The 18432-nt window shown below is 53.4% G+C and overlaps 2 protein-coding genes across 2 annotated transcripts; one reads left to right on the forward strand and one right to left on the reverse strand.

Annotated features, from left to right (window-relative positions):
* Nucleotides 1-3909: 3909 nt before the first annotated feature.
* TEX261 (testis expressed 261) lies at nucleotides 3910-9810 on the forward strand. Its single transcript, XM_052648731.1, has 6 exons — nucleotides 3910-4064; nucleotides 4968-5047; nucleotides 6203-6356; nucleotides 8156-8223; nucleotides 8901-9003; nucleotides 9182-9810. The coding sequence occupies exons 1-6, from the start codon at nucleotides 3995-3997 to the stop codon at nucleotides 9295-9297; spliced, it is 591 nt and encodes a 196-aa protein (XP_052504691.1). The 5' UTR covers nucleotides 3910-3994; the 3' UTR covers nucleotides 9298-9810.
* Nucleotides 9811-12751: 2941 nt separating this feature from the next.
* On the reverse strand, nucleotides 12752-17967 carry ANKRD53 (ankyrin repeat domain 53). Its single transcript, XM_052648232.1, has 6 exons — nucleotides 17705-17967; nucleotides 17379-17520; nucleotides 16875-17074; nucleotides 15488-15652; nucleotides 15023-15143; nucleotides 12752-13471 (listed from the first exon to the last, which is right to left on the reverse strand). The coding sequence occupies exons 1-6, from the start codon at nucleotides 17965-17967 to the stop codon at nucleotides 12752-12754; spliced, it is 1611 nt and encodes a 536-aa protein (XP_052504192.1).
* Nucleotides 17968-18432: the final 465 nt, after the last annotated feature.

The following is an 18432-nucleotide window of genomic DNA, read 5'->3' on the forward strand; positions in this document are numbered from 1 at the left end:
TTACATATATTTACATAGTTCAGTACTTTAAGGATATACAAAACATACAGGAAACGCCCTCTCTGATTCTTGAACCCAGCTCCTCTCTCTCTGTCTAGGAAGCAAGCAAAGTGACCATTTTCAAGTGGACTCTTCCAGAGATAGCCCATATAAAGAAATATCTATGCAGATTCTTTCTCCTTATTTTTTCGCTTTTTTCGAAAGGGGATCCTCCAATATGGGTACATAGAGAACAGTCTCGATTGCTTCTATGGCTGTGCTTCAGAATGTACCAAAACGTACTTGTCCAGTTTCCTATTAATGAACATTTAGGTTGTTCTGGGTCTTTCCCAGTGCTGTTGTGAAAAGCCTTGTAAATAAGCACACAGTCATTTAAGGTCACATTTCTTATACACAGCCTTCAGAAATTCTTAACCAGGGGTGTGGGGACTCCTTAGAAGTCAGCAGATATAAAATTCAGAGAGACAAAACTGAAGGACTCTAGAAACCTGGAAGGGAAAAAACTCCCTTTATTTACACTAAGGTCTAACAGAAATTTAACATTTCCTTCCGTTATGAATGCAGCCAACACACTCAGAATACTTGGCAATATCTGTGCCTTTCTCATCTTACACGATTGAAGATATTTTAAAAATATTTATACTCATCCTTCTTTGTCATTGTGGTAGTAAAGGAAAATGGCTTCTTTACTCACCACACTCTGACACCAAATGTGTGGGTTTTTTCCGCACATCAATTTTTTAACTCTCTGGACACAAACTGGGTGCCCTACAATTGCATTCATTTCTGAGACTATCTACCTGGAGTTATTGTCAGACTCCACAGCTTTAAGACCTCGGTCCCACAGCACTTCCTTCAGTTCAGATTCAGCCACAGTCCTGGGTCCCTGTGGTACCACACTTCTGTTCCGTTTGGCTGCAAAACTAAGGGTCCCACATACCCCACCTCAGATTGGATAATTTCCCACGATGGTTCACCAAACCCAGAAGCATTTACTTATGTTTACCAGTTTATCATAAAGGACATTATACAGGACAGAGATGAACAGCCATACAAAGAGGTGAGGTCTGAAGGGACTGAGTCCAGGAACTTCTGTCCTCAGGGAGTTGGGGTGCACCCCCCTCCCCTCAGGTGGACGTGTTCACCATTCCGAACCCTATACTTTAGAGATTTTTATGGAGGCTTCCTCATGATTATTAACTCAATCTCCAGCCCCTCTCCCCTTCCTGCCGGACAGAGGATAGGATTCAAAGTTCCAAGCTTCTAGGGAATTCCCTTGGGTTCTGAGCTCTCACTGCAGAGGGCCCTGGCTCGATCTTTTTAGTTGGGGAACTAAAATCCCACCAAGTCAAGCAGCGTGGTCAAAAAAATTTAAAAAGTTCCAAACTTCTAATCTGGTGACCAGCCCCCATCCTGAAGCTAACCAGGAGCTCACCAAGAGTCCCTCATTAGAACAAAAGATGCTTCTATCACTCAGGACATTCCAAGGAACTTAGGAGTTCTGTGTCAGGAACTGTGGGCAGAGACTGAATATATATCTATTTCTTATTATTCACAGGCAGGTAGTTACTAGACTTTCTGTTAGAACAGGTTATGTTATTCATTCATAAAGAGGCATATGTGTGTGTGTGTGTGCTGTGTGCTAAGTCACTTCAGTTGTGTCTGACTCTTTGTGACCCTATAAACTGTAACCCACCAGGTCCCTTTGTCCATGGGATTCTCTAGGCAAGAATACTGGAGTGGGCTACCATTCCCTTCTCTAGGCATCTTCCTAACCCAGGGATCAAACCTGCATCTCCTGTGGCTCCTGCACTACAGGCAGATTCTTTGCCACTGCGCCATCAGGGAAGTCATATACATATGACTATATCACACTGTTCTCTAAAAATTTTTTGATATCTGTATTTCAGTGAATTTTTTTTGCTTTGTAATCTTATGTATTTTTAAATTCATGGTAAACTATACATAACACAAAATTTACCATTTGAACCATGTTAAGTGTACAGATCAGTGGCATTAGGTATATTCACAATGTTATGCAAGCATCACTACCAGTCATTTCCAGAACTTTTTCATCTTCCCAAACAGAAGTTCTGTACCATCAAACAGTAACTCCCTATCACCCACTGTCCCTTCCCCCTCCAAGCAACCACCATTCTACTTTCTGCCTCTATGAATTTGATTACTTTAGACACCTCAGATAAGTGGAATCGTACAATATTTGTCCGTTTGTGGCTGGCTTATTTCAGTTAGCATAATGTCCTCAAGATTCCCTCATATTGTAGTACATGTCAGAATTCCCTGTTTTTTAGGGCTGAGTAATATTCCATTGTATGCATGTACCATTTTATCCATTCATCTGTTGAATTGTTTTCTTTCCATCTTTCAACTATAGTGAATAACACTGTTATGAACATGAGTGTGCAAATATTCCTTTGGATCTCTACCTTGAATCAGTTCAGTTCATTTCAGTCACTCAGTCACGTCTGATTCTTTGTGACCCCATGGACTGCAGCATGCCGGGATTTCCTGTTCATCACTTATTTCCGGAGCTTCCTCAAACTCATGTCCATCAAGTCGGTGATGCCATCCAACTATCTCATCCTCTGTCATCCCCTTCTCCTCCTGCCTTCGATCTTTCCCAGCATCTGGGTCTTTTCTAAGGAGCCAATTCTTCGCATCATGTGGCCAAAGTATTGGAGCTTCAGCTTCAGTGTCATTCCTTCCAGTGAATATTCAGGACTGGTTTCCTTTAGGATGGACTGGTTTCATCTCCTCCTAGTCCCAGGGACTCTCAAGAGTACTTTCAGTACTTCTGGGTATATACCCTGGAGTGAAATTTCTTGATAACATGGTAATTCTGTTTAATTTTTTGAGGAATATGTATTTATTTTGATGCATGAAAAATGTTCTGAGATAAGAAACATACCAGAGAAGGCAATGGCACCCCACTCCAGTACCCTTGCCTGGAAAATCCCATGGACGGAGGAGCCTGGTGGGCTGCAGTCCATGGGGTCGCTAACAGTCAGATACGACTGAGCGACTTCACTTTCACTTTTCACTTTCGTGCATTGGAGAAGGAACTGGCAACCCACTCCAGTGTTCTTGCCTGGAGAATCCCAGGGACGGGGGAGCCTGGTGGGCTGCCGTCAATGGGGTCGCACAGAGTCGGACACGACTGAAGCGACTTAGCAGCAGCAGCAGCAGAGGCCCCTTATACATTCCTTATCTTTGCATGCCTGTCTCCGCCACCAGATGGGGGACTTCTTGATGGGCTGCCCTGCTCTTTGCGGCCGCTCAGTTAGCCCTTCTAGAGGTGGAGTAAATTCAGCACCTAATGGATGAAGTCAACAGAGAGGGAGAGTTAGTCTTCAGGATGGCTAATCAAAGATGCCCCAGTTTCCACCTGTGCCACTTGCTGAGGTACAACCTGAGGCAAGTAACTTTCCTGGGATCGGATTAAATTCCATCCTGAACCTACAGCCTAGCCTTTAGCACCCTGCCTGGCACTCGAGAATTTTGTTCCTTTTACCTCCAGGAACAAAAGAAAGCCCTGGGGAACCTGCCTGGAGGCTTCTGGTCCGAGGCTGCTGGGGAGGGGTTGGGAGGCCCGGGATCACGCTCCAGGCTGAAGCAGGGGTGCACAGGGAGGGGCCGGAGATTACCTTTCAAGCTCCGGTAGTAGCGCCAAGTTCCCGCCCTCAGGACCGGCTGTCCCGCTTCCCCGGGTTGCATTGCGGATCTTCCTCTCGGTGCAGGCCGGGGAGCCCGGCGGTCCGCGGGCGCGCGCCGCTGGGGGCAGCAGCGGTTGGCCCTCCGCGCCGGCAGGCGGCGCTAGTCTTGACCCGACCCAGGGCGGCTCTCGGGCCCGGCTGCTCTCGGCGGCGGCGCACGACCGTCCACGGGGCGGGGACGCGGCGACGGTGGCGGCGGCTCCTTGTCGCCCGAACCGGAGCGCGCAGGCCCGTCCCGGTGGTCGGGGGGCGGGGGCGCCATGTGGTTCATGTACGTGCTGAGCTGGCTGTCGCTCTTCATCCAGGTGGCCTTCATCACGCTGGCCGTCGGTGAGAGTGCGCGACCCGGCCCCGCGCGGGCTCCCGCTCCGGCTTGTGTGCCTGCCGGGGGTCACATCACGAGGGCGCCGGGGCGACCGGCGAGACCCCCGCCCGGCCCTCCCGCCTTCGCGGCCCCCCTCCTGTCCCGCCTGGTCCTGCTTCTCCTGGCCTCAGCAGCCTAGCTGACCGCGGGTCCTTCCAGGAGTCACAAAGTCCACCCCAGCGGTGCCTGGGAGAGGCTGCCTCAGATGCCCGCGCACCGCCAACCGCTGTCGCGCCCGTCCTCGCACAGCCGGCCGCGCCGAACTTTCCCCGACCCCTACCGCCGCCCTTTCGCCTCTGGCCCTTCGTGCTTCCTACTCTCTCTGTTACCCTTTCCCCTCCTGGCTAGTTCCTACTGTTGATCCCAGCTGAGATCTCACCTCCTCGGAGAAGCCCTCCTTATGAGGTTTGATGGTCCGGCGCGCCCTGTTCTTCCCCTAAAGTAGCACCTGTCACACTGGGATCATCTGACTCCATTACTACTCAGCCGCCCCCGCCCGGCCCCGGCTCAGAGTTGGGTCAGGGAAGGGACCTTGTCTGTCTTGTAGTGTGCTCAGCTCTCAGCCCAGCACCTGGCATATTTGTTGGATGAGTGAAAGAAGTTCCCTTTTATTGGCCAGAGGTTAGGTTTGTGCTGAGGCATCAAATACAGGTTTCCATTCACTTTTATGAAATCTCTTCTTGGTTGCCTTGACAGAGTTTTACTTGTGACTTTGGAGGGTAACACACGGGTTGTTTGGTTTGTTCCTTACCTCATGGACTCATGAAGGGTTGGGTGGGACCCAGCTGCAGATAGAGGACTGATCAGGATGGTGGGAGTGACTCTGGCTAACATTCTCCCTGCTTGCCTTGCTCTCCTCCCCGCTCCAGCCGCCGGACTTTATTACCTGGCCGAATTGATAGAAGAATACACAGTTGCAACCAGCAGGATCATAAAATACATGATCTGGGTAAGTGACAGCTTTCCCCAGGATCCCCCTCACTCTTGACCTGCCTCAAAAGGAGGAAGTGGGGAAAGTTTGGCCTGGGTGATGAGACCCCTGATCTTGCCGTTTCCTGAGGGTGCCATCCCCCACCTCCCTGCCCTGTACCTGGTGCCCTGTGTCTGCTGTCCTGGTCCTCGGTCTTCGGAGCTTCCTTCCCCAGTGGCATCCCTTCACTGCAGGCCTTGTTCTTGGTTCCTTAAGGTGAGGGCCAAGTGCCTGCTCTGTGTTGACAGGACCATGGCTTTGCCTTTGTTTGATTATCTTCAGTGGTCTTAGCCCCTTGCTCTGTTCACAGCATTTAGAACTGAGAGGAACCTTAAGGACAGTTTTGAGTACTTGTTGGACCAAGTGACTTGTTCTAAGAAGGAGACACCGTCCCTGGCACAGTCCCTGCCCTGCTCAGGGCTCATGGAAGGCTTCTCTTCCTGAAGATATAATCCTTGCCATTGGTGTCAAAGCCACAGGAGAGACTGCTGGTGGTTTCTGCAGCTGGAGGAGAGGCTGGGGAGGGGCTGGAGGCACATTTGAACAGGAGGGGTCCACTGCCTCTCAAATCCCCTGCTGTCAGCAGCCACTTTCTCTCTGGCATGACCAGGGGTAGGGAGTCAATGGTGGAAACAAGACCATAGCTGTCAGCCCTGGGTTCAGGGACCCAGCTCATAGGTGTTGATACAGGAGTCAGTCCTTCATTCAGCTAACTGCCTGCCATTTGTTACGCACTGACAGCTATAAGTCCTTCAGAACTGTGGTTTTCAAACTGCAGGTGTGATTCATTATTGGGTTGTGCAATCAATTCAGTAGGTCATTATCAGCATTAAAGAAAGGAGGGGATGGAAAAGACTAGAACTGAAATCTGAACTTTGATCACATATATGTGTGTGTGTTGGGGTCACAGTGTAAGCTGTTTTTCTTACTGTGGGGTGCTGTCAGACAAACTTTGGGATTAAAAAGCGCTGCCCTTTGGGAGCCGAAAGGCTGGTTGGGGAGGTCAGATCTGTGGCTGTGAAACAAGGAAAGACTCAAGCGTGAAAAGAGTGTTGCCTGAGTAGCCCAGGGGTTAGTGAGTCCAGGAAGGCTGCCTGGAAGCAGCTCCCTGCACTGTGCACCTCCGTTGTTCAGTTCTCCACAGCTGTGCTGATTGGCCTCTACGTTTTTGAGCGCTTCCCCACCTACATGATTGGCGTGGGCCTCTTCACCAACCTTGTCTACTTTGGCCTCCTCCAGACCTTCCCCTTCATCATGCTGACCTCGCCTAACTTCATCCTGTCGTGCGGTGAGAGGGGACGGAGTGGGAGGGACAGCTGAGGTGGGATGTGCCCAGCTCCGTCTATGGCACTGAAGGGGGAGGCAAACAACTGAGGTCCTCCAGGAGGCCAGGCCGGTTGGAGGTTGGGGCTCTCACATGTGAGGAACCGAGAGCCCACACTGGCTCTAGTGACTAGAATTTGGAGGGCTGGGATGATCAGAGAGGAATGGCTTTCCTGGGACAGGTTGGGTTTGGAAGATTCGAGAAGGGAAAAGAAGTGGGTTGGCTGAGTAGTTACAGCCCTAAGAAACCACTTGGCCGGGAAAAGCCCAAAGCCTTTCCCCGGCCTGCAGGCAGCGCCCCATCCAGTCGTCTGGCCGTAAGTCATGATTAAGGTGAGATTCATGGGGCTGCGGGTCTCCCTGCAGACAGCTGCCTTGGAGTTGACAAACGTGTTTGGAGGACCCTGGCCTTCCTGCCTTTGCTCTGCCACCAGTTTCTGACCTTAGCGTCTCCATCTGTTCAGTGATATTTGGGAAAGTCATTCGGCACATAGATGCTCTAGTTATTTCTGGAAAAGGTTCTAGACAGAATCTGGTTACCAGGATTGCCTCTCCTCCCTTCAGTTGTTACTGGTCATCATACCCTTTTGTCAAGATGTCAGATGGAATCGGGGTTTCTTAGAGCTACTTTCCTATTTCTGTGAGAGAACCTGGAAAGAAACTGTCATTCACAGGAGGGCATGGTGTTCAAGCCAGGACTGAGTGCCTTGGTTTGATTCCACTGAAAGATTTGTTCTGTGGGGGTTGGTGTGAGGTGTCCTTTCTTGGAAACTACGCCCCTCTTGCATCTTCCTAGGTGGGAGGGTGCTCTCCACTCCCCCCACCCCCCACCTACAATGGCATGCTTCCTTGGCTTCCCGTTGTCACTCCCTCAACTTGCCCACTGGATGCCTGGGGGAGTTGTTCTGAAGGTCTGGGGGCGTGGGGCACCCTGTCTTCCCGCAAGCCCTTGCCCTAGAGCATGGCTAGGCCTGGCAGAGCTGTTGTCCCTGCTGTAGAAGGGGAGTGGCAAGAGAGGAGAAAAGAGGAAGGGCCCGTGCTGTTGCCGGCGAGCTGTACGTGAGGGGTGTTGGGTTTGAGGGATGTCTACCCTTCACTTCACCACAGTAGGAACGCCTGTGTCTGAGCAGTGGGTCCCCAGGATCTCTCTCTGTCTGAATTTGGCTGCACACGGAGGAGGTGTGTGGGGCTGCAGAACATACCAGTTCAGATCAGCCAGCCTTACCCTGGGGCAGGATGAGGAGAGACCCCCATCCCCGGAACTTTGAGGAACCCTGAGACTGCACCGCAAAGCATCCAGCAGATGGTGCCCTTTATTCCTGAGGAGTGAGCGCCTCTGTCTGCGGAGCCTCCTCCTGTCTGGGGGGGACGCGGGAGCAAGTGCTCGGCGGTGACTTCCTCCTCCCCCACCGCCCATGCAGAGCTCTCTTCAGGACTTAGGGCCGCTCTAGACCAAGTCATTTGGCACGGTGCTTTGGGCTGTGTAGCAATGAAGTCTCATTTTTATAATTCAAGGAGTTTTTTTAATCTACTTCTAATTTAACTCATACACACTCGGCAGTGGGCAGATGGGGGCTCATTCTTTCATTTTAACAGATGGGACCCTGAGTGCTGGAGAGTAGTGTGCTTGGCCCAAGCTGTACTCTGGGTCGTGTGTAAAGTTGGGACCAAGACTTGGCTTCCTACCTCCGGGGCCTTGTAAAGGCTAAAAGTCTATTTTATGTCCTCCCTGAGACTGACTGTGACTCTTCATTCCCTCAACAGGGCTAGTGGTGGTGAATCATTACCTAGCGTTTCAGTTTTTTGCAGAGGAATATTATCCTTTTTCAGAGGTAAGAAGTCTTCAGACTACTAACAGACGCAGCAGGGGTAAAGGGGATTTGTGTGATTTCTTTGTGAATTCAGCTGTGATTTGAAACTGAAACTGTTCAGGGATAGCACATTAAAAAATAATAATATAGATGATTTTAGAAAGCTGTGAGTGTGAGGAGCAGGGACTGTTTGGCTGAGGAAGAAGGGCACTGCTGTCTCCCAGTGAGTCCTTTGGGTCTCTCAGGATCCCAGCCTGCCATCCTAAGGTCAGGAAGGGGGATGGGGTGACCTGGTCTGATGCAAACCTCACAGGGCAGGGCTGGGCCACAACCTTGAACCCTGCTGCTCTAGTTTGAACCCTGGAGAAGAACAAGGTCACTTCTCCAGGAGATACGGGTCGGTCACAGTTTTGCCTTCCATGTACTTCCTTCGGTTCAGAGGAGTTGCTGGTCCTGGTGACCAGGATTCAGGGATTTGTGCCTGAATCGTGGTCATCTTCAGTCTCCACTTTTCCCACTGAATCTTCTCCATGTCTGGGGCTGTCCTGTCTCTGCTTCCTGGGCCCTGGTCCCCTTGAAAGATCCCATGTGGGGGCATCAGTGTGCACTTGACCAGCTTTCAAAGATACACAGTGACCGCTCCTGGACTGGCCTTGGCACCTCCAGGAGCAGCATCTTCTCAGTGTCTTTGTTGCCAGGTCCTGGCCTATTTCACTTTCTGTCTGTGGATAATCCCGTTTGCATTCTTCGTGTCGCTCTCAGCTGGGGAGAACGTCCTGCCCTCCACCATGCAGCCAGGAGGTGAGAAGAGGGTGGTGGGAAGGGGTCATGGTGGGAGGACACCAGCAAGGCCTGAGCTGCTGGGGGAGCTAGAGCCCACCCTGTGAGAGAGACAGTTGAATTCTGGGTGGGCAGCACTGTGTTCACACATACACACACACACGTACACACACTCATCTCCCTGCCTATGTCTCCACAGATGACGTGGTCTCCAATTACTTCACCAAAGGCAAGCGGGGCAAACGCTTAGGGATCCTGGTTGTCTTCTCATTCATCAAAGAGGCCATTCTACCCAGTCGGCAGAAGATATACTGACCCCCTGGGGAGGGGATGCTGGCGCAGGAGCCGGAGAGTCAGGCCCCTGGGCCTCTGCACTGGGTGGGGGTCGGGAGTTGGAAGGCACCTTCCCCCAGCCCTGGCCCTCCTTCCCTCCACTCCCCTGGAAGCCCTCATCCCCACCCTCCTCAGGAGGCTCAGCTCAGGTCAAATCTGATACTGCTGGAGGCTGAGACCTCAGAGGCTGCCAGGGAGGAGTCAGGGCCTGCTTAGCCAGGAGGCCGCCACCCACCTGGGTGCACAGAAGCCAAGCCCCTGTGGCCCTCCTGCTCCCTCCTGTGATCGGTCAGGAGTTCTGGCTCAGCCCGGGCAGGTAGTGCCAGGGCCATGAAGCTGAAGGGCAGACAGTGATAACTGCCAGTGGGCAGATGGCCGTGGGAGGGGCTGTGACTTAGCACTCACAAGAGAAAGTTTTTGCTGTTGAACTGTGATTTCTGTCCAAGTGCTGATTCCCATTTGAATAAAGATTCTAGGTGGCACTGTTTGCCTTAATACCCTGAAAGTTCATCTTCCTTTCTTCCTGCACACCTTCCGCCTGGACTGGCTTTGCTGCACCAGGGCTCTTTTTCCATGTTTGGGTCTTGCCCTTCCGAAGGGACCGTTCTTGTGGCCCATAGTGGGAAGGTGACAGAGATGAAGAGCCGAACCTGCTCAGGGGATGGGGAGTGGAAGTGGAGGCAACCTTTCTTAATCCCCTTCTCTCTTCTTCCATCTCTTCTTTCCCTGGGGCTCTGTGACTGCCAGGCTGGGGGCAGAGAGGGGATAGTGTGGGACTGGGTTAGATTTTTCAGGAGAACATGTATAATATCCTATTTGTAAGTCTCATCCTAGGGAAGAGGAGTGGTTTCTGGCTGATTTCTATCTCGGGCTTGAGGAGAAACAATAAAAATTGGCTTCTAGGCAGCCTGGACTAAAGCCTGTTGTGTAAGAAACTGGTGGTGGGAGAACCTGTTTGTTACTCTAAGAGCACACAGGGCCGGCCCTCTCTTCTGAGTGGTCATGGCTCCTAGGAGGTGATTGTCTTCTAAGAAGACAGGCCAGGTCCTGGGCATAGGGCAGCATTTGTCGACCTTGCACTCCGACTCTAGTGCCTTCCAAGTACTCAGCAGTATGTATGGGAATGAAGTCCCCATGGGAGCCATTACCGGCATGTCCTGTACCTCACAGCAGAGCAGGCAGGTGCAGAGACGGGCAGCACACCTCTGGTACCTTGCAGCCACTGGGAAGACCTCTGTGCTTGAAAACCTTATTTCTACCTCCTGCCTCCAGTCCCACCATAGCCCTTCATTTCCTTGGCTTTCGTATTCCCTTTCTCTTAAAAATAATCAGCCTTCCCCTTTCTTGGGGAGGAGCAGCCATTCTGGCCTCCTCTCTGGCGCTGAGCCTGCCAGGCCCTTCTGTCCTCTGCAGACGAGGCTGGCCAGCAGCTGGCCTTGCTGTCTCTTGCTGGCTGTTTCTCTCACTCCAGTGGCGGCTTTGCCTTTCCACTCCACTGCTCGTGTTCCAGGGGTTGCCAGCAGCCTTGTGCTAAGTCCAGCCGACCCTCTTCACATCTCTTTCTGCATCTCTGCACTGTTGGGCAGGTTTCATCACTGCCAGTTTCCCAAGCCCTTTCGTGGCTGGTTCTGCCTCTCTGCTCCCCTCCGGGCCGGTGCAGACTCCCCCCCTCGCCCTGTGCACAGAGTTCTGTCATGGGTTCCCTGGAGGAGCCCGTCCCTGCTCATGGCTTCAAGGAATTGAGAGCTGACCTCCAGCCCCGGCATCCCTTTTGGTCCTCTCAACCACAGTTCTGCTGCCTTTGGGCACGCAGACAAATCTTGTGGCCCAGATAGCATTTGCTGCTGTCCTCTGCAAACCTGCCTTTTTTGGGTACCTGCTTTGGCCCGAAGATCACTCAGGAGCCCAGCCAGACACCTGGTTTCTCTTTCTGCCCGGACATCCAACAGCTGTCAAGTTTACCTTCCTAACCTCTCTTTATTTGAGCCACTCCCACGGTCATCAGCTTTCACCTGGATTATTGTGACAGCCTCCTTTGGCTTCTCTGTCCCACAGCTGGAGTTGTCTTTCTAATGCATAGTTGATCCAGTCACTCTCTGGCTTACAACCTTCCATGGCTCTCCACTGCCCTCAGGATCAAGTCCAGACCCCTTAGCATGGCTTTTGAGACTCGTGGTGTCTTGGTTCCTGCTTGCCTCTCTGGCCTTGTCACTAGCCACTTTGCACTCTGAATTTCAGCCTCCTGTATCCAGAAATGCCCTGTTGCTTCTCCTTCATTCTACTCACCTGGGTACCTTCTCTGTCAGTTCTCAACTTAAGACTTCACTTCCTCCAAGGAACTCTGAATGTCCCGTCTCCCTCCAGCACACCGCACAGATGACTGGTCTTACTTGCCTGCTGACTGCTCTGTCTCCCCACTAGACTGTAAGCTCCTTGAGGGCAGGGACTGTCCAGTTTTTGTATCAACAGCGCCTAGCTTGGCACCTGGCACATAGAAAGTACTCAATAAATGTTTGTTTAATGAGTGATTTGCAGTGTCGTGTACAGGGGCTAGCAGGGGATCCAGGTGAGCTTCCTGGAGGAAGTACAGGTGCTTTCAGTTTCCACCTGAAGCCACAGGACCTCCCTCCATCCTCCTTATAGAGACTGCCTCTATTTCTTTGAACTGCAGAGACCCCAGTGGCAACTGGGATGAAGGAAGACCAGCGTGGCAGGAAAGCCATCGGCAGGGTGACACTCTAGCCTTCCTCCTCCCTGTTCTGGAAAATTTAGAATGAGGCTTAGAACCTGCAGCTGCTGCTGCTAAGTCACTTCAGTCGTGTCCAACTCTGTGCGACCCCATAGACGGCAGCCCACCAGGCTCCCCCGTCCATGGGATTCTCCAGGCAAGATCACTGGAGTGGGTTGCCATTTCCTTCTCCAGTGCATCAAAGTGAAAAGTGAAAGTGAAGTCGCTCAGTCGTGTCCAACCCTCAGCGACCCCATGGACTGCAGCCTTCCAGGCTCCTCCGTCCCTGGGATTTTCCAGGCAAGAGTACTGGAGTGGGGTGCCATTGCCTTCTCTGAGAACCTGCAGACAATATGAACAAGAGGCAGAATTTCGAAGTGGTCCCTCATCCTGGGATCCTCACCCCTGGTGAGCTCTTTGGGGTGGGCGGGGGAGATGGGGACACCAAGGTGTCACTTTTCCAATGCCAGGGCCCAGGACAGAGGGACCCCCACGCTGAGCCTTGGGATACTGCCCTAACTTGGATCTCCTGGGGGAGATTCCTTTGTGGAGAGAAGGGGATCTGGGGTCTGTGGGGGAGGAGGCTGCCAGCCTTGAGCTTGAGAGTGGGCAGCCTGTGGGCACTCCCCCTTCCTCCGCATCCACACAGAATCACCACACCTCAGCCTTCACTGAGCAGTCTCCAGTGGAGAGGCTACCAAAGTAAGTTTAAGGGAGGGGTGGTTTAGGGGAAGGCAGAGCAGGGAGTCCTTGATGGGCTCGCACAGCCGCCAGGAAGGCCTCGTCGAATGTCTCTCGCAGGTTCATGCTCAGCGTGTCGGTCCAGAAGCTGCCGTCACCCAAGTGCCGCTTCCGGGGCACCTCTTCCATAGTGACAGAGCAGAAGCCCTGGGGCACCTTCATTCTGTAGGGCCGTAGCGAAGGGTACAGCTCGCGGATTACCACTTGGAAAGGCAGCTGGGGCACAGGCGCCACCTGGCGGCCGGCCACTGTGCGGAGGTCCGCGCCACCGTGCCCGTTGGACCTCACCTCCACGAAGCAGCGGAAGTCGCGCTCTGGCCTGGGGTCGGGATGCACGCCCAGGCGGACACCCTGTGGGTAGCCAATCTGGGCAGTGGGGGACCTGGCGGGGTTGCTGCTAAGATTCCACACCTTGGGCCGCCTGATCGTGGGCGGCTTGTAGGTGGGCGCAGGCATCACCAAGGGCAGATGGGGCTGCTGTATCTGTTGCAGGCGCGCCTCCGGGGAGGGGTGGAAGCTCGTGGGAGGCCACAGTACCCCGTCCTTGCAGGTCTTGAAGAGGGCAGTGGCCCGGGGCGGAGCACGGGGCTCTCGCTGAACGCTGGGTATTAGGGACTGGTCTTGGAGTAGCAACTTGTGATGGAGCCACTTCTTGAAGTCAGCTTCTCTCAGAATTTGGTGCTCCTTCTGCAACATCAGAAAGCACAAGATACTTCTGGACAGCTGCTCCCCCTGTGTTTCTGTGAAAGCAGGCCCTGTGGCTGTAGCCCTGGAAACCTCAGGTCTAATTGAGCAGATACCTTGCTGCCCTTTGCGAGCCCAGAGTCTGATGAGAGAAATCCCTGCTTTGTGGGAGCCCTTGTTCTGATGAGGAAAATACTGCCTGGAGGGGCCCCTGGCTCATGTGACAGGCAGAGCCTTTCCCACAGGGGAGACCTCCAATCAGATGGAGACTCGGCCTCTGCCCTAGGTGAGGTCTCTAGCTTAAGTGGGGAGACCCAATCCCTGCCCTATGGAAATGCTTGAGGCTCCTGCGTCCTCCATAAAGGAGTTCCCAGCCTGCCTTAAAAGTTTCTGGTTTGATGGGGGGAAAAGGCAAATGAGTGGTACAAACTTATCCTTGACCCTGGAAGGAGAGAACAGAAAAGTCTGGAAGGCCAGCAACTGGATGGAGCGAATCTGAGCAGGCTTCTTGGAAGTGGAGGCCTTGAGCAGTCAGGGTAGGGAGAGAGACAGTTGGCTGGTGCTCCAGACTGGATGGTGATGCTCTCTGTCCTTGCTTCCACTAGAGCTGAACCTTCACCTTGTCACAGAACCACCCCCTTCCCCCTTCCCTGTCTCAGTGTCTCAGTTCCCAGACTGTTGCTAAGCAGTCAGGTGGTTTGGAGACTGACCCAGCTCCAGAGGTAGGCCCCCTGATTAGGCTAAGCCAATCATCATAATTCCATCAGCCTTGCCCCAGACTTCAGTCAGTCAGCACATGGCTTTCCTTGAGCTGTAGGGATTGGAACAAGAATGCACAGGTGATCCAGTTGAGGCCAGTAAGAGATAAGGGGAAATCTTCAAGGGGCTTCGGGGAAATTTTAGAGACACAGGAACAGATGGGCTTTGCCTCCTCTGGATACACACATGACTGTGAGAGCTGGGTGAACCAACAGAGGGTATGACAGGGAAAACGAGAGGAATGCAGCTGGGACAGAGCTGAAATACCCGAGTTTGCCAGCCCCAAAGCCCTCCCCACCCCTGGATCTGCTTAGGAGTCCCAGCATCTTCTTTTGGAGTTTCCTGGTTCTTGCATTCTGTGTAGCTATACCTAGTATTAAAATCCTTTACTCTCCTTTTCTGCCCCAGTCAGGGTCTGACATTGATCTGGGCCCCTGCCAAGTCTCTAGCTTGTCAGCCTCCAGCTCACATCTGATTCCTCGTCTGTTCTGAATTTGCACTTCCTGACGTATACCATGCTCTCATGGGCCCCCATGCCCCTCCACATGGCTGTCTGTTCCTTCTACCAGGTCAGCTCTTCCCCGATTGTTCATATAGCCAACCGCGCCCACCTATATAGACTCTTCAGCATTATCCCTCCGGCACCCTCCTGGAGCTCCCTCCTCAGAGGAGGGGGAGGCTCTTTCCGGATGGGACCGCTTCTAGCCACTGTTCTAACTAACCGCACACGGGAGTCATGCTCACACACCTGGGTCACAGCTGATGCCCAGCGCCCCTGCCCGCCCTCCCCCTTACTTGATACTCAGTCAGGTAGTCCTCCTCCATGAGGGCCAGCTGGTCCTTGAGCCTCCTCAGTTTCCTCATCTCATGGGCAAAGTCCTTCTTGTCCCGTTTCCACATGGCATCTTTCAAGAACCTGGTGCCAAGGTGGGGATGTGTCATTCCTTCAGCTTCCCCCTGGGCTGGGAAGACTGGCTGCTGCTGAGGGCCTGGGTGAGGGTAGGGGTGCCACCAGAGATGAGGTGAGCGAGATGGACCACCCCCCGTCTGGCCAACTACTTCCCTGGCGGTGAGAGAGGAAAGTGATCACCACCTTTCCGCTGAAGGGCTAGGACCTCGAGGTAACGCTAAACCCCAGGGATGAGGCCCTGTGGAGAGCCCCAGGAATAGCATCTTGGAGAGGGGTTCCCCTCCACAGACTCATCCTTGGGTGAGGGCCCTGGGGAAGGGTGGCAGACGGGGGCAGTTCTCACCCCTCACCGGGCACAGACTCGGTGGTTCCATATTTTGCAGTAGTCAATGGGCTTGCAGCCTGTGGCATCTCGTGCGTGGACGTTGGCACCTTTCTGCACCAGGACTTTGACACAGCTCAGCAGGCCCTCGCGGGCTGCCAGATGCAGAGGTGTGGAGCCATTGCACGTCTGACTGGAGGGCCCCGCCAGGGAGAAGAGGGGAGAAAGGATGAAGGGCATCAGATGGGCAAACCAGCTCCTAGGTCTGCCATGCCACTAGTCCACTGGGTGACCCTGGCATGTCCTTTCTCTCTGTACCTCAGTTTCAGCTGTTGAAGGAGGGTTTGGACTAAGTGAACAGCAAAAGTCTGATTATGGAGTATGTGACCATGAGGACCTTACCAAAAGGAGAGCTGGGTTGGCTGGAGTGCAGAGACCATGAACCTCATCTTCTCTTTAACCACCCAGGCCGCCTCCCCCTTCCCCACGCCTGGCCGTGGCCCACAAGGCCTGCGTGACCAGGGCCCTCTTCCCCAACTTCGTCTTCTGACCTTGCTCCATTCTCTCCCAACATGGCCTTTGCACCTCTGCCTGGAATAATTTTCCCCGGCTCTTCACGTGGCCGGCTCCTCTCAGTCCTTTCCTTAGAGATAACTGCCCATTCCCAAATAGGTCTTCTTCTTGTCCCCTTTACTCACAGCTCCATTACCCTTCATAACTGCTTACCACACTCCGTCATTTTGTTCATCTGTTTGCTAGTTGACTAGCCACTCCTACATTAGTATGTCTCCTTTAGGAGGGCAGGGACCGTGGCTGTTACATTCACTGTATTCCTCAATTCTGGCCCAGTGCTCAGCACATTAGATGCTGGATAAATATTTTGAATGAATGCAGTCTCTCTAAGCCATCCATTCACTTTCTCAATTATCACAGCCGTCTCATGTGATAGGCATTGTCATCCACCCAAATTTCAGTTGAAGAAACTGAGGCAGTAGTTCCTAAACTCTGCTGCCAAATGAGAAACAGCTGGGGCTCTTTTGCACCTTCAAAGCCCGGGCCACATCCCAGGCCAATTAAATGACAGACTCCTTTGAGTTGAAACACAGGCATTGGTATTTTTGAAGCTCCCCAGGTGATTCCAGTGTTCAGACAGGTTTGGGAACCAGAGCACTGAGACTTAGGCTTGAGTGACTTCCTGGGGTTTTTCTGTCTGCTGGCAGGCAGCAAAACCAGGACATGAAGTAGGTCTGCCCTCTTTCAAAGACTCTCAGCCACTACCACGTGACTGCTTCATGTGGGAACAAGTTCCTGGCACCCCACAGCTCCTCTCTCTCCACCTTGACTCTTCCTGCCTAGATGTGGGGTTCTTATCTGCCCAGCCTGCCAGCCCCTCTCTCTACATAGGCTGGACTCACGTGTTGAGGGCTGCCCCTTGCTTAATCAGATAGTGAATGCAGGGGAGGGCCATGGTCTTGTTGTCACCATGGATGACAAGGTGCAGAGGTGTCTGGCCATTGTTGGTGGGCAGGTTTACGGGAAACTTGTACTCCTCCACCAAGACCTGCAGGCATGCAAGCTTGCCGCTCTGGGCTGCAAAGTGGATGGCAGTGAAACCCTGCGGGGGCCAGAGGAGACGGAAGTGGTTGAGCGGGACTGGGCCCTGGGTCCCACAACCTAACCTAGAGAGGATTTCTTGGGATTACCCTCACCTCTTCTCTGTGCCCACGGGAATTCCATGGTTCCCTTTCCCACTCCCTTATCTCGCTCCCCACAAATTGCCCTACAGACGGTAGGAAGGTGAATTAGAACCGTCCACCCAGAAGCTCCACTGTCACTCGTTGCCAGGTAACCACTGTGTGCCGAGCTCTTTGTAGGCTGGAGAAGACTTCGGTTGCTGCCCCTGCACTCCAAGGCCTTACCTTGTCATCGGCCACGATTTCGCCACAATGCCGATTTAGACAGAACCGCAACCATTCCAGGTTGCCCAATGAGGCCGCGAACAGCTCGTAGTAGCTTCCTCCGATCGCCCTCTGTTCCCACTCCTCGGTTAGACTCATGGAACTGGAGCCGGCGCGGGGAGGAAGGTGGGCGTGAGCCTAGAGGCCGGGCCAGGGCGCGCCGGGCGGCAGGGCGATGGGGAAGTGACAGTCGTCAGGGGCCCCGGGCACCTCTTGGGAGGTCAGCCCGGCCCGGCCTGAGCCCTCCCCTCCCCGCCCCGACGCCCGCACATCACGCCCGCGCCCACCTGCGCCGCCGGACCGCCGACTCCTTGCGGGTGGTTGAGCCCTTCTTCGCCAGTTGCAGGTGTACGTCGCCGGAGAGGTACCGCCGCCTGATAGGTGCCGCCGCCCACCTGACGAAGTGCCAGCTCGCGCTACGGGCGGAGGCCGGCAGGCGCTCCCGGACTAGGGTCGTGGTGGAGGGGCGGGGCCTGGGCGCCTCCCTGGCCGGGTCACCGACCAGCTGGCTACCCCCCGCCGCGGCCCACGCGTCCTGGAGACTCGGCATCTCAACACCCCACACGGAAAGACGAGTAGCTTTTGTTTCTGATTATAAAATTAATAAGCGCTGATTGTAACAAAACAGGAGGGCAATGAAGATATTAAAAATCACAACCCCATTACCCACAGAAATCATGATCTATTTCGCTATATGTATGCATATCCTGTACGTGTTCCTGCCTCTTTTCATTCAGCCTTATACAATGAATTAGCTTCCGTTGTCAGTCCACATACTAAACGTGAATTATGACGCAACCATAGACCGGCATCATAATGGATGCGCTGCCATTTCACTTGTGATATCTGGGGCTTCCTGGTGGCCCAGTGGTAAAGAATCTGCCAGCAATGCAGGAGACGCAGGAGACGCAAATTCGATCCCTGGGTCAGGAAGATCCCCTGGAGGAGGGCATGGAAACCCTCTCCAGTATTCTTGCCTGAAGAATTTCATGGAGAGGAGCCTGGCGGGCTACAG

The sequence above is a fragment of the Budorcas taxicolor genome, chromosome 11 (assembly GCF_023091745.1).
Source record: "Budorcas taxicolor isolate Tak-1 chromosome 11, Takin1.1, whole genome shotgun sequence".
Classification (NCBI taxonomy): Eukaryota; Metazoa; Chordata; class Mammalia; order Artiodactyla; family Bovidae; genus Budorcas; species Budorcas taxicolor.

Coding starts and splice junctions, on each gene's coding strand:
- TEX261 (XM_052648731.1), top strand. CDS start 3,995: ATGTGGTTCATGTACGTGCTGAGCTGGCTGTCGCTCTTCATCCAGGTG. Junction 4,065..4,967: donor CTTCATCACGCTGGCCGTCG/GTGAGAGTGCGC, acceptor TCCCCGCTCCAG/CCGCCGGACTTTATTACCTG. Junction 8,224..8,900: donor AATATTATCCTTTTTCAGAG/GTAAGAAGTCTT, acceptor CTTTGTTGCCAG/GTCCTGGCCTATTTCACTTT.
- ANKRD53 (XM_052648232.1), bottom strand. CDS start 17,967: ATGCCGAGTCTCCAGGACGCGTGGGCCGCGGCGGGGGGTAGCCAGCTG. Junction 17,075..17,378: donor AAATCGTGGCCGATGACAAG/GTAAGGCCTTGG, acceptor TGGCCCCCGCAG/GGTTTCACTGCCATCCACTT. Junction 13,472..15,022: donor ACTACCTGACTGAGTATCAA/GTAAGGGGGAGG, acceptor CTGATGTTGCAG/AAGGAGCACCAAATTCTGAG.